The 15,903-nt window shown below is 41.3% G+C and overlaps 1 protein-coding gene across 1 annotated transcript in view; it reads left to right on the forward strand.

The window, feature by feature from the left end:
- Positions 1 to 15,903, forward strand: part of UNC5D (unc-5 netrin receptor D) — a 591,157-nt gene that overhangs the window by 325,878 nt on the left and 249,376 nt on the right. Inside the window, exons 2-3 of the mRNA XM_032618440.1 lie at positions 1,293 to 1,511; positions 15,182 to 15,325. Coding sequence (XP_032474331.1) covers positions 1,293 to 1,511; positions 15,182 to 15,325 — 363 coding nt within the window. The remainder of the gene's footprint in view (positions 1 to 1,292; positions 1,512 to 15,181; positions 15,326 to 15,903) is intronic.

Genomic DNA, 15,903 nt, shown 5'->3' on the forward strand with positions numbered 1-15,903 from the left:
CATTTACTAATTCTCTCTACAGGTTCTTACAACAGGACATTCCCCCTAATATTGTGAATTATGTTTATCCTTGACAGTGCTTACTTATTTAGGTTATTGACTTGAGTGGCTCTGTTTGTTCAGAATTGCATTGATGGCACCCAGAAAGCCAGGTTAGGACACAGAATGCACCTGGTCTCCAGGCTCTCTCCTGTTGAACTAGATTGTTGTTCCAGTGGTTTCATTTGGTCCCTTTCTGCAGCTTAGCCCTAAAGACTGATTTGCTTTGAATGGGAGTAATCCTCTCTGGGGCATAGCTGATCTGGTTATTGAAATCTTTGCTGGCTTTGTTCTTTCTGTGGAATGGCCATGGGAAGGCACAAGATAGGATTTCTCTTGGTTATGCTCCACATTGCTCAGCAGTTACATCTTTCTTCCCTTGACTTTGTGCTAGTTTCCTGGGACTTAAGTCCTTGCTAAATGGAGTGAAGAGACAATGAAGGCAAGTCTTGGCTTATGCTTTTTCCTTTTCATATTGTTTCTCTCCACTCATCAGTTCCCTGTACTTGGGGAGACTCACATCTGTTTCTTCCCTTTGAACAGATGTAACTATAGATATTAAACTAAAAACTTATAGCTTGTAGTGATTTGTTTTAGTTCTTAACCTTAAAAGTGAGGTAGCTTTTGGGGTCAGGAGTGCTGGGCGTAAAGAATGATGGTCAAAGACAAGCAGAAGAAATGTGTATTCCTTTTAGAAGGTTTAGTAAATTTGGGGAAGAAACGCTATCCAAGGTAGAATACCAGACAATCTCCAAAGTTTCATAGGTAAAGAAAGTGGACAGTTTGGAATCTTTTGGACATGTCTTATGATCGACCATCCTCCACCAACGTCACCATTATTTACACTCATTTATGGGAAAACCAAATCTATTCCCTCCATTATTTCAAAGTTTTGAGGCAGCTTGGGCCCCTCGTTGAACACTTTGCTAGACTGAATCTTAAGATTCAGACTGTCACCCCACAAATGTTTATCTCAGGTCTTTCAGCAAAGGCAGATTCAAAACTGTAGTTTGAGAGCGTCTCCTGTTCATTGTTTTCACTCGTCTGGTAATACTGAATGTGTGTCTGTCTAAAGGTACCATATCATGCTAATTCAATCTCTAGAACATAATTCATCTGCACAGGCCTTACAAGCATGCTGTGTTAGGATACAAAGTTTTCCAGCACAGATTATTAAAGCAGGTTGTTCTTTTTGGCCTGATGTATGTGCTGCCAGTGTAGACGGTGTTCTAATATCTTCTTCAATTTCACAGGAACTGACAATGGCGAAGTCCTCCCTGAATCCATCCCATCAGCTCCTGGGACACTGCCTCATTTCATAGAGGAGCCAGGCGATGCTTATATCATCAAGAGCAACCCCATTGCACTGAGGTGCAAAGCAAGGCCAGCCATGCAGATATTCTTCAAATGCAATGGCGAGTGGGTCCATCAAGATGAGCATGTCTCTGAGGAGAGTCTGGACGAGAGTTCAGGTAAGAACGGGAAGCAATCAGAACCACCTACGGTAGCTTCTCAGATTCTCACATTGTTATATGACTGCTTAAGCCACCACCATTACCTCATTTGAATGAGGTCATAGTAACATCATCTTTGGTATCATGTACAGTCACATCTTTACATGGCTCCACAGCTCCCTTGCCTAGTGTACTTCAGTGTGGTAGAGTTTTTTATTTTCCTGCTCTATATAACTTTAAGACCTAATTTTGTATGGGAGTTAATATTCTCACTGGAAATAAAACCAGGCATTCACTGTTTTCATTTTTCTGAATTCTAAATACTTTTTCAAGCCATAAATCCTTCACCAAACACCTTTTTTTTTTTTTGTGGTACGCGGGCTTCTCACTGTTGTGGCCTCTCCCATCGCGGAGCACAGGCTCCAGACGCGCAGGCTCAGTGGCCACGGCTCATGGGCCCAGCCGCTCCGCAGCACGTGGGATCCTCCCGGACCGGGGCACGAACCCGTGTCCCCTGCATGGGCAGGCGGACTCTCAACCACTGCGCCACCAGGGAAGCCCCACCAAACACCTTTTTAAGCAACATAAATTCAGTTTCTCTAATCTTTCGTCCTGGATATTATTTTTGTGTGCTTCATTCTCCACAGCTGGTGGTTTCTGTGTCGTCTTTAAGTTCTTTTGATTACTGTGTAGTGATAGAGCCCAAATTAGAAGACCAAATTTGGATAGGATCTCCAGTATAAAAGAATTTCAGGACTATCGTTATTGGCTTGGCTAATTTGGCTGATGAGGAGTTATGATGAGAATAGTGATCATACTAGCTGATGTTTGTTGAGCACTTACTATATACCAGGCCTTATCTAGGCATTTGATAGACATCATCTTACTGTCTTTTCAAAAGCTCTCTGGGGTAAATAATGCTGTCACTGCCTTCTTATAGATAAGGAAACTGAGGCTCAAAGAAATTAAGTAAACTATGGGCTTGTGCTGGATCTGAAAGTAAGATCATTTGACTCAACTTTAAAAATTTATAACTTTTATATTTTAACATATAACAGAAAGAGTATATGCTTTTGAACTTTGTCTACTCAGACTAACTGAAAATTTAGCCTCATCCTAAGTCCAGTCTGGTGTCACTCTAGATTATTGATTTTATTAGTTCTGAACTTATTCACTAGATGGCAGATTCTGAATAAATCAAAAAGCCTGAGTATAATTAAGAAGTTTCAAGATGGCTTAATTTATTAACTGTATACCAGTGCTGTTTAATACACTAGGCTAGGCCTTTCAGAGTATTCCAAGAAGGGTAGGAGGCAAACACTGATCTCTAGACCTTCATAGCAACTAATAGGTATAAGACCAATACACCTGTAAGTGCAGTACAAATGAAGTTGTGATAAATGTCTGAAGAGAGGTAGATGGTACTAGGGAGGATTTTTTAAAAAACCATGTCTAACTAGGGCTCTCTGGAAAGGTATGGAAGCTATAGTATTTGAAAGGGACATTGATGAATATGTAATTCAGTTAGGCATAATTGATGCTAAACCCTATGGGGGAGTGAGGAGTCTCAACGGGCAACATTAGCAACTGAAAGGGCAACATTAGCAAATGAAAGAAGGCTGAGTGTATGTTCCACACAGCTTGGTTTGCTTGAAATACGAAATAGATGTAGGAGACAGCAGCTGATAGCTGGAAAACAGCTCAATCAGTGGCATAAAAGACCTCAAATACCAGAGCAAGGAGTCTTTTAATTAATTTTATGGATATTTTGCTAATGGTGGGGGTTGATTATATCGACACATGGGAATGAAGTGGCTTTGAAGCTATGCTTCAGAAGATGAATCTAGCAGAGGCCTTTGGAATGGTAAGGAGAAGTAGGAATGGGGAAGTTAGGAGGCTGGGATAATTCAGTTGAGAAAGTAAGGTCTGCTTCTGGAGCAATGGCCACAGAAATAACTAGATATCTGATGTGAGAAACACTTCAACAAATCAGACTTAATAGCTGAATGAATAAATGAATGAATGGAGAAATAAAAACTAATCTTTTAACGGAAGCAGAAGGGTAGTAATCACATTAGCAAGGAGAAAAGTCTAAGATCATTGTTTGGACAAACTGCACTCGAAATACTTATGGGGTATAATGAAGAGATATAGATCTGGAACTTGGTAGAGTTCAGAGATAGAAAAGTAGATTAGGTAATCATCAATAAAGAATGAAGCCATGGACGTGGAGGAGTTGTCAAGGGGGCATGGGTAATATGACAAGAAAATGGAACTAGAGGCACACTTCCCTAAGGGTCAGGAAGGAGAAACGTCAGCAGCCAGCAAAGAAGTAAGGGTATGCTGTGTTCCAAAGCAAAAGGAGAAAATCATTTCATAAAGATCTTCAGGAATTACCCTGGCTCTACTTAGGAATCAATGAAGAAGGAGGCAAAGAACTAAACACATATATCAGCAGTGCTAAGCCTTATGCAGTTCTGAGCTGATTTGTGTTTGTAGTATGAATGCATCAAAAGGTAGAGAAGCACCTAAAATCTTATCACAATTCCCTATCCATTCCACTTTGGAACTAGTGTGAGGAAAAAAACAAAAGTGCTTGTTTTAGAGATGCTGTTCTTCAGACCAAAAGCATGCTTAGAATTTAGGAATCTAAGTGTGAGAATGGGAAGGGATCTCAGTGGTAAACCTAACAGCCGTATTTTATTCATGAAATAAAAGGTTCCAGGAGATACAAGTATTCATGGTATAGTTCTTTCTAGAACCCAGTTCTCCTGATCTTCACTTTAGATACATTTCCTTGACACTGTAAGCCACCTTTATATGCTTATTCCTGTGGTCTCCTTCCCAGTCAAAATATCGACACATTCCCTTACTGACATAAGGGTGGGTTTCAGCACCTGGCTCAGTATTTCCTATCATGAATCTGTTCAGTGTTTAATTCCCCAAGTATATAATCCAATACTGTTCCATTGGAGTTTCTTTATTCCTGACCATTTCAGCCATCTCTCTAAGGGCCAATCCCTTATTCTATGTTGTGTTTCTGGCCCTGTTAAAGTTTATAACAACCAAAGATATGGAGACATTTCCAGGATTCCAGGTATAGTTTCCTTCTTTAAAGAGGGATTTGGCAAAATCAAAGCAAAAGAAGAGGACAAATTGAATCTTGGTGCCAGGAAAGTTTCTGCTTCTGTGCTCCCAAGATTGGGATTTTGGAGAGACCTAGGTGAATGGACCTGGTGTTGGAGAGTTAAGTCACAGACAATAGCTATCTCACTTACCTTGGCATGAAGTCTTCCAAGAAGACACTTGGCGTTTTGGAAGACAGCAGCAAAGGGAACAGCGTTTCCCATAGGAGCAAAACCCTGTAGAACAATGGTAGAATATGAAAGGTTTATGTCTCATATTCAGTTAGTCCAACCAGAGAGGGACTCAAATACTAGTGGCTCCATGGAGCTGTGTGTTTTATCCTCAGACATTGCTGCCCTAGATTTTGCCCAGTAATGAACTTAAAATAGCAGAACCCCTTAGGATAAACTGCTCCGAATAAAAGATAGGAAGAACATTGAAAAATGATCAGCTATTTTTTTTATACCACTGCTAGAAAATCCTATATCAGTTCTCATTTAAAGACCTCTTGATAAGTATTACAGGCCAATTTAACACTCTACCCTCTTGTCATTTCACAACATTCTGTTTTGTTATTGCTTCTCCCTTTTAATTCCCTTAGCATTGCTGGGCAACTCCTTGTCTTGCAGATAGCAGCGTTGATTACATTCTCTGCCTCCATGTAAAAGACTCCCCTCTTGGCTTCATTTAAAAAAATAAAATAAGACCAATAAAAGTCTCAACTTTCAAAGGACCTGGGAAGAACAAAAAAAATCATGAATGACAAAATCTGAAGAGATTATACACCGATTTAAAAAATAACCTGTTGAGAAAGAATTTTAACAGCTACCTTTTGGAAAAGAATTTAATAAGCACAACCATTTCTTCCAAGTCATTTTGACTGAATCAATAGGAAATGTCTCTCCCTAAAACTGTTTTCCTTCTGTGTGGTTAATGAAAATCACTGTCTACCACACACCGCAATTATGTTTCCTAAGCTCTGTAGTAATAGTGGAAAAGTGGAAACTGGAGCAAGATGAGTGGAGATATTAGACCCAAAACTAATGCATAAGTGTAATTAAGGTTGGAAACGAAATGGCCTCAGGTATTGAAAAATAGATGCATTACTTCCCCTGGGTTCTTCAGCGTGGAGCTGGAGCATAGGGATTGACTACCTTTACAGCCTTAATGGCTTTTGATGGGGTCTGAAAAATAATTACAGCCAGCCCAGTGGGAGTGAATGATACCGAGAGACCAAGGATAATGGGACCACGTTTGACCAGAGGTAGAGAATGCTCCATGCTCTTTTAAGAAGTTGAAAGTAACTGCTTCAATATCTTTGGCCAACTTGGTCTCTATTTCTAAAATCCTAGAGAACTCTGATTCTTTTTACTTAGAGGTTTTCTTTCTTCACAGAACTAATGGGAAATGCATAGGACCTGGGAGTGCTGGGAGTCGACACAGAATCTTTTGTATTTCCAAATTGGAGCAATAAATCCTTTCAGTTGTTAAAGGCTGCACACTGCCTTTGGTCTTTCTGGCGATTTGGCCCCATCATCTAACAGTTCAAACAAGAAGAAAAAGGATTGTATGTTTTCATGCAATTTAGCTCGGAAAACCCAGAGCTAGAGTTCTTTCCTGCAGAAAGCACAATTTATTTGACGTGAGTTACTGTGTTTGCACGGACATGGCTATACCTCTTCGTAATGTACACTTTTAGTTCTCTGCACAAGCCGAGCGATCCTCTTCCATTTGTTCTGCCTCATTTCATTTGGAAATATGGGAAGTCTTCTTCCTTGTATTTTTCCTCTGTTAGCATCTGGAGTTGAGAGGCAATCCCAATTCAGGAATCATGCCCCTGAGAAAGGAAAGGGGTGGATTGTTCAGTAATGCACAAACGCGCGCACACACACACACACACACACACATACACGTACACACACACACACAGAGAAAAACAGCAGCAACCAGCAAAACCCATCCTTGACAATCAGGATAATGTAGCCTGTGGGAAGCTTGAGTTATCAATAAGCTAAACCACTTCTTTACTGTTCAGTAAAAACGGAGTTCCCCGAACAAGGCTCCATGGTTTTTATTCTACCTTGGAGATACCAAAGTCTAATGAGTGAAATAATGTGTATTTCAATGTGTTATGGGAAAAGTCTCAACTCCAGTAGACTAATTTTTCTTCTTAAAGAATATCATTTCAGGGATTTCCTTAAACAACTGGAGTCACTCTCTGGGAAGAAAAGGTTAATGGATTGTGTTGAGAAAAGGGAAAAGAGTAGAATAAAAAATGTGTTAAATCTTTAAAGTTTGTATCTAAGAACTTTGCTCTGCTGGTGATGGGGATGTGAATATAGTATCCTCCAGAAAACCATTAATTTGAAGTTACCTCCAAATATTCACAAATCACCAAGGTGCATTTGGGAAGCATGTATTTGAGACCACAGAACACAGCAGTAATCCATCTCTGAAGTGTTCCATTGACAGTTTGTGGGTTTAAAACCCACAACTATAGAAACATTCTCCGACCCCACCCCAGATTTCATCCTGTTCATCACTCTGCTGCTCAGAGAGGACTGACATATTCTAAAAAGGTTTTCAGGAAAATATGAATTCCTTCCAAAAACTTGTGACAGAGCATGAAGACCTTGTGTCTAATGTAAGCCTTTCCTACAAAAAGAGTCCGTTTACTATCATTTCATTCATAGCAGAGATAGAAGGCAGCTAACCATTTATGCAATTTAATAACTTCCTAATATTGGCCAGAGGTTTGTTCTAAACCCTAAACTCTTAAACAGTGTCTTTGGACTTTTTTATAGTCTTCTCTGTTCATACAACGTTTTAAATGTTTTTTTTTTTTTTTCTAATTTGAAGTGGGAATTATAAGGATATTAAAAAAAAGATGGTCTGGTGATTAAGAGCATGGATATTAGTGCAAGATGATACCTCCATTTATTTTTTTTATTTTTTATTTTTTTGCGGTACGCGGGCCTCTCACTGTTGTGGCCTCTCCCGTTGCGGAGCACAGGCTCTGGATGTGCAGGCTCAGCGGCCATGGCTCACGGGCCCAGCCGCTCTGCGGCATGTGGGATCTTCCCAGACAGGGGCACAAACCCGTGTCCCCTGCATCGGCAGGCGGACTCCCAACCATTGGGAAGCCCGATACCTCCGTTTTTGAGATCTGGCTCTCCATTTACAGACTTTTTAAGGTAGATAGTTCCTTAGCATCCTTTCACCTCGGTTTTCCCATGTATAAAATGGCAGTTACAAGTATATCTACCCCATGGAACTATAGCAGGGATCGTAGAACCTAATATATGTGACATACCTTGCTCAGGGTCTGGTGTATAGCAAGTACACTATCAAGGTTAGCCTTCAAAATGATAAATAGAAAACTGCAATTTTTTTTTTACATGGGGTAAGTGGCTGGTGATTATGCTTCCAAAAACAAATAGAAAATTATGTACGTAATTACAGTTCCAGAAAGATAAAGGGGCTAGTACTATTAACAGGGAAATCATTGTCTTTCATAGAATGACATTTTATTTGCCTGTGGTTCACTCCCTCAGTTTACATTTCGTCTTTGTTATTCTCAGAGCCCCTGGTATCGCCATGGGAGATAGAATTGGTAGGATGTATGCCCTGATCTCGGGATGATCTACTAACAGGAAGTAGTTTTAGTGACTGCAGGAATGGAAAGCCATTGATTGGGGCAGCAGGGTTGGAAATCATGAGTGTGGTTCCCACAAGTTGTATGAGGTCTGAGTGAGTCATTCAGGGGATGCTGTCCTCTAACTGACCCTCCCCTCTCCACTTCTGCCTTTTGAGTTGCCCTTCTCTCTGTTGTCAGACAACACTACCGAGTTAATTTGCTTTTCTCTGCCAGACATCTCTGTGCTGATTAATTTTAATCTCCAGTGAGGATGAAACTGGAGAGCTTGGGTGTATTCTTAGTTTCTGTACTTAAGACTGAACTTGCAGTGCTTCTGAGGAATATGTGGGGTGCTTATTATCCAGGGGAAACTAAAGAGCATTCATCAGGCATTGTGCACGTTCAAAGGAGGACTATTTTTTTTTATCAAAATACATTTTAATCTTGTTGCTAGGATGAAGTAGCAAAAGACATTTAGCCCTAATTAAGCATCTGCCAGTAAAATGAAATATGGTTCTGCCTTTTAATTATCTACACTGAATTTGCTACTTTCAGTAGCATGTTGGCTTGGAGACATCTAAGCTTCCCGCAAGAAATGGAGGCACAGTTTCCTGAAAAGTTTTCTTGTATCTCAAAGTTTTAAAACTCCAAATATGGATCAGATTCATGTGTCTTCACCAGAGCCTTGCCCTAGACACTGAGCTAAATATTGGGTGAGGACAGAGCCTTCAAGTCAAAGGTAGGATGGCAACCATTCCCAGAAGCTTTTGGTGATGCTGTGGAGAGGTTAGAAGCCCCTCTTGTGTGATCTTGTAGCAGTCTGTGCTTCTGTCATAGCAACTGTCGCATCACATTGGGACAGGTTGAAGTGTCTCCTCATCTAGCCTGCAAGATCCTTGAGGACAGGAATCTTGATCATTTACTTTGTCACAGTATCTTCAACACCTGGCAAAATGGCAAGCACATATGAGGCACTCAATACAACTTTTTGAAAATAATATATGTTGTAAACTGTATGACATCTTTGATCGATTTCCTATTGATATGGAACCTACAGCAAAATAATAATAATAATAGCACGGTTTTAAGATGAAATAAGATAATGTATGTGATGACATTAATAAAAGTAAAGTGCCATACAAATGGTATAATAATTAATCAGTAATGATAATATGTTATTCAAAATATGGGGGAACTTATTGTTCAAGCCTATTTTCTAGGCTCTAAACCTGGGCTAGCAAGAGACAAATGAAAAACATCTCCTTATGTAAGTGGTGGACTCACTTCTTCCAGCTGAGTGGACTGTTTTCCATCTTCTTAGGAAACAGTGGAGTAAGGTGGGCCTATCTCAGAGCCAAACCCAGGCATCAGTGGTACTGAGATACCTAAGGAGATGACGGTCTATTAGAGAAGACTCTTGAATAGGACATGGTTGCTTTTTTTTTTTTTTTTTTTTTTTTGCGGTACGCGGGCCTCTCACTGTTGTGGCCTCTCCCGTTGCGGAGCACAGGCTCCGGACGCGCAGGCTCAGCGGCCATGGCTCACGGGCCCAGCCACTCCGCGGCATGTGGGATCCTCCCGGACCGGGGCACGAACCCGTGTCCCCTGCATCAGCAGGCGGACTCTCAACCACTGCGCCACCAGGGAAACCCGGAGATGGTTGCTTTTCATGGGCTGTTTGATTTTTTTTCTCTCTCCCCAAATTGAGCAAGGCCCCATGCTACTCATGAAGTTGTATTAGAATAGTTCTTTGAGGCTTTGTGGAAGCTAATTACGTAGAATCATTCTCTGGGTTAATCCCCAATCTTGAAACATCACAGTGCAAAAAAAACCAGGCATGGAGTGGGTATAACACTGGGCTAAAATGGTCCAGGGAGACAGGCACAGCGAGTAGCATGAGAAAACAATTCACCAAAGCCTAGTCTGCTAGCCTCTTACTGGTTTGGTGTGGTTTGGGAGTATGACCGGAGGAAGAGGGATTCTCTTCTTTTTTCTTGAATCTAGTTATTTACTTTAGCAAGCCGAGTATCCTACTACAGAGAACTTCCAAAGATTGGACGTCCAGTTGTGATCGGTGGTGCATCTGAGAGCTGGTGGGCAGCAGTAACCACGGCGGGATGCCTCTGATGAGCCTTGTTGAAGTGTGATAATGGGCAGTAGATCAAAGGCAGGGGGACAGCTGTTAGTAGGCGCTGTCTGCAGCTGGCATGGTGCTGAATATTCAGTTCTACTCCGGAACTCTTTTCTTTTCTACAGAATAAGTTAGGACTAGAACTAGAGCCCTTCTATTAGAAGTTGACCAGAAATAAATAATTTTCATCCTTTTTCTCTCTCCATTTCTTCCCTCCTTTCTTCCGTATTTCTCTTCTTTGAAGAGTGAAACATACACCTTCAATTAGTTTGAAAATTCCCTTTTATTCTCCCAACAGGATTAGACCTGCTAAGAGTAACTAGTGTTTCCTATCTGATAAGTAAGGGGATTATAGCAATAACTGCTGTCAGCATTTTTCTCATTTAAACAAATAAAGCTGACAGATGATGAAGTTCTGTGCTGCTCTGTTATGTTTAGTACATGCAGAGCAATTATTCATCCATTGCCAACATTCGTCTCTCTACAACTCAACCATCCGCAGCGTAGAAAGCTTATTAGCATTTCAGTTCCAGAGTCATATTTTTATCTTCTGTAGGACTCTCCTCCATAACAAAGGCTGATAGTTATAATCGCACAGTAATTTAAAGGGTTGGACTTTTCCGTGCCCATTAGTTACACAAGTTATCAGGTACGATGCTAGTCTTATTTATGAGATGCCATCTTCTATTTGCCTGGGATTTTTGTTCCCCTGTAGCATTTCCTGTGAATAAGTTAGCTGCCATCTCTTGAGATGGAGAAATAGATGATTATCTCTGTACCACTGTTGGATGAACTTCAGTGCAGGAGCGTGGGGGGAGCTGTCCTGAAATAGAGCCGTTTTAAATGGATGTTTCTCAGGTGTGGTTTCTCGTGTGTATATACACACACACATACATTTTTACATATATGTATTTATGCATATATATAATACATCACTAGAGAGAGCAATAGTGAATATTTGCAAGAGAATATACTATTTAAAATTTTTATTTTAATCAATAGTTATTTGTTACAGTGGAGAAAAGTATAACAGAGACAAAATATTTATGATTTCCCAAAGGTTTTCCTAGCAGGGATGGTTTGACAAGGCTACAGACCTCACGTTAGAAGAAAAGGCCTACTCCAGAGAGACACTATACTAGTAGGGATGGTGGTGGCGGGGGGGAGTAGTGAAGTCACTTGTGGCCTTTTAAAGAAACCTGATACGCTGATGCTATCTGAAGCAAAATACACTGTTTGGATAATACTTGGTTGATAATGCATTCTGCTTCTCCAAACCCATGGGGAACCCCTGTGAGGGACTTGAGACTGAGCCATCGTAATGCTGAAATTGTGATTTCAGCATTTTCCTTTCAGCTGTGTTTAGTCTGAATGAGAGGTTGCCAGACTTCCTCACATGAATGGGGTGAGATCAGTTTTGACCTTCGTGGTGGGGGTCTGTGGCCTACTGTTACGCTTTCCGAAACAATTGTGTGGTTGTCCATGTGTAATAACCATGTTTGCAAGTGTTGGATTTGATGCTCTGACATCTTAGGGTCTTACTGACCCTGGAGGGGGACTGCCCTGCCCAGGGCTGGCTAATTCCTAGACATAGCAAACAACTGGCCCAAGAGCGTGCTTTTCATATGCAAACCAACCGATCCAGAGCTTTATCCCCAACCCCTTCTTTTATCAGGCTCTTACACTGCTGACCCATATCCCCCTGCCCTAACCCAGTACCAGACAAGTAGGGACAGCTCTTCTGTCCCGGAGCCCACTGAAATGATGCAAACTTGCCAACTCTAAATCTTTTTACCCTGCCTCTCTGATTCCTTCCCGTGGAAACCACAATAAAGGCTCTTGCCCACATTCCCCCCTGCCCCCTCTGCCTCCTGACCCTGGTGCTTCCCCGTGTGGCCCTGGGTGCTTTGCCTCTTGTTTCTAGGGATCTGTGAGTGTAAACTTATTCTTTCCTGATGCTCATTTCTGTTTGAGTGTCCTACCTTAGCTCATTAAAACAGGCCGCATGTACCCCTTAAAACACCGTGATGCGTAGATTAAATCATAGCATATTTTAAGGTTTGGATGGGGAACTCTCTGCTTTATAAATATGATGATCTTGAACCATTTTGAGATGGTGATTATCTTCATTTGCAGCCTAGAGAAAGCTGATGGGTTTAGATATTATAAGATGGAGAAAGTAAAAAAATAATACATATACACACACATATATATACACACATATACACACATGTATAAGTTGTGTGTGTATGTATAAATTCCACATGAGCTTGAACACATTTCTGACCTTCTAAGCTTATCATGCATGCTTCTTCAGTGACACCTGATTCCCACATGATTGGCGTATTTTGCTTCATAGGTCTGCCCATCACATGACAGGGGAGCTCAGACATATCAAAGTTACCCCACCTGGAACCTGGATGTGCTGATTTAGGATTTTCTCTCCTCTCTTGCACTATGCAAAGTAGATCATCCACCATTTGTCTCAAAGCTGTGAAATATAAACCAAGTCCTCTTGTCTACAGCCTAGCTCCTTATTTTTGTCTTTATGCAGCCTAACTTTAAAAAGTCCAATATGGCTGTCACGCTCCAGTCTGCTTTCTGTCCTCACAAACTTTTTTGTAATCTGACTTCCTTTTCCCTTTCCCTTCACCTGCCAGCTCCACCTTCTCCAGGTCCTCTCATTCTCTCTTTTATTTAAGTGCAAATTTAAAAAAGCAGCCGCAACAATACAATAAAAACCCCTCTAAGGCTTCTTTCCTATTCCACGTAGGAGGTGACTTTCAGGACTCTTACGTCTCTGACAGGTAAAAGGCATGCTTCTGCGTTCTGCAGAAACAGAAGAAATGTGAATTATCAGCTGTCATCAGGATGATTTTCTATATGCGGTACCTCCTACAAATTTAGAAAGTCTAACTCAGGTTGTGTACATGGTGATTGATGTGGCCGTAAAACTCTCACCACACACTATAAATAACATGTTATTGATTGGGTAGAGGGGAATGTTTCCCAAGCCTGACTAATCCACCTCCGTTCTTGTTTTTTAAATCCTACCAGCACCCAGGATATAATCACATTCCACCTCCTCCACCAACAGTCCCTGGCTCCTTTTGACTATACTGATGGTCCTGTCCCCTGAATTCCTTTTGAAAGTAAAGGAAAAATCATAGTCATGCACCTAATTTTTTCCTTAAATGTTCCATGCATTAGTCTTATTTCCATAATTATGTATAAGTACCTAAAGTACGAGGACAGAGTCGAATTTTTATGAGGGACCTGTGCAAAGTGCTGGTTTGGGTGTAAAACAGATCTAGCTTCAAACCCTGGATCTTCCATTTACAGGCTGTGTGATTATTGACAAATGACTCTCTAAGTCAGTTCTGTCTTCCGTAAAGTGGGGATACAGTAGCCTCTGCTACATTAGGACACTGCGGAAATGCAAAGAGTGAATAGGCTAAAGGCTTGTGATGCTGGGCACTTAGTGGAGTTCAGTAAGCATCGCCTCCTTCTCCCATGCTGCCTGTCTCAGGGCAGGGCACAGCCTCGGCAGATGCCTATTAGCTGGAGAGAGCATGCCGATTATAAAGGCTGCTGCCCTGTTTGTGATGATTTAACTGATGGTGTTGAGGAGGGCGTCCTTTGCTCCTTGGCACATTCTGTGAGGTGGCTATCCTTCCCAAAGAAAGAAAGGCTGATAGTCTATGGCTGGAGGTTTGGAAGAAACTCAAACTCCTCAGTAAGAAACACCAGGCAAATTTTTTAACTATTAGATGGGAATGCAGAGGTATAGTAATTAAACTAAGACGTTGACCTTGGCATTTTTTATCTCATTTCCCAGGTGTAGCCTTAACCCCGCTTTCTGTGAAAGCCTCTCTTTTCTTCACCTCCTCATTCTGTTGCTCCAGGGACCTTCCAGGGTTTTCAAGCCTTCAAGACCAGCTTAGTTCAACTTGTCTGCTTCCCATTTGTTGGCTGAAGTTTTGGCTTTTCCTTGGATTCCCAGCCGTTCACCCGTCCCATTGCATGTTCGCTGTCTTCTCGTTATTCTAAGCCACACGTCCAGAGTGACCCTCTCCTGCTGCCATACCCAGGGGTGGGAACACTTCGAAGCACTTGGAACTATGTCTCTGGGGTTGGTTTGTTGAGGACTGTTTAGTCTCCAGAATCCCAGGAATTAATTTGGTGCTACTTTCTTCATGGTAGATTTTACACCAAGAAAGACAAAGAGGGGGGAAGCGGTGGGGAGGGATAAATTGGAAGATTGGGATTGACATATACACGCTACTATATATAAATAGATAACTAATAAGGACCTACTGTAGAGCCCAGGGAACTCTTCTCCGTACTCTGTAATGACCTATATGGGAAACGAATTTTAAAAAGAGTGGATGTATGTATGTGTATACCTGATTCACTTTGCTGTACAGCAGAAACTAACACAACGTTGTAAATCAACTATACTCCAATAAAAATTTAAGAAAAAACAAACAAAAAAGGAACAATAAATGTTTATAAGAGCTCAAAAGAAGACGGAAAAAGCATGGTGTCAAGGTACTGTGAAAATGATTCCATTGTATGGGAACCACACTGGCTGACGATACTTTACACTTGTTCTTTCCAGCCTACTCAGCCGTTGGAATTTAATTAGCAGTAATATATTATTGTCAAAGTAATTAAAACTTCACCTTGATTAAAAACAGAATGGTTTAATTAACAGGAAGAGGTTGGGCTGGCCTTAACTTTCCGCTTGAGAAATACACCAGCCTCAGTGGATTGGTTCTATCTCCTCTGCAGGCCTGAAGGTCCGGGAGGTGTTTATCAACATCACCAGGCAGCAGGTAGAGGACTTCCATGGGCCCGAGGACTATTGGTGCCAGTGTGTGGCGTGGAGCCACCTGGGGACCTCCAAGAGCAGGAAGGCCTCCGTGCGCATAGCCTGTGAGTATATTCTCGGTGACCTTCTTGTCGTGTAGGAGCACAGACTAGCCTTCCATAGAGCTGAAGAGCATTGGGACAGGCCAGTTGCTTCTGCAGAACAGGGATGAGAGGATAGCAAGACACCATCAGAACTGTCTCCACCTCTACTCAATTCTCTCTTTTAAAATTGTATTTTAAATGTTTGATAATTTCCCCTAGAAGACAATCAGCAAATCAGTTGGGCTAAGAGATTCTGCCTAGGTTGCCAGAATGCAGGTGCCTCCACAGTACCGGGAAAAACGGTTTCCGAAAAAGAAAAAAAAAAAACGCAGGCAAATAGATTCTGCTGTTCATCATGAATGACACAGTTCAAGGGGCATTGATGAGAAAAGTTGAGCAATGACTGTTTACTTCGCCAGCAAATCTGTGAAAATAAGACATTAAAGATTAAGGGAGTTTTATAGCCTCCTGTTAAACCTCTTTCCTCTGAATCTTAAAACATCGAAATGGGCTTTAAAACTGCATTTTTTTGACCCAAGTAGGACTGAAAAAAAGACGCTTGAGGGGAAAAAAAAAAAAAAAAAAAAAAAAGATTGCCT

This window comes from Phocoena sinus, chromosome 21 (assembly GCF_008692025.1).
Source record: "Phocoena sinus isolate mPhoSin1 chromosome 21, mPhoSin1.pri, whole genome shotgun sequence".
Lineage (NCBI taxonomy): Eukaryota > Metazoa > Chordata > Mammalia > Artiodactyla > Phocoenidae > Phocoena > Phocoena sinus.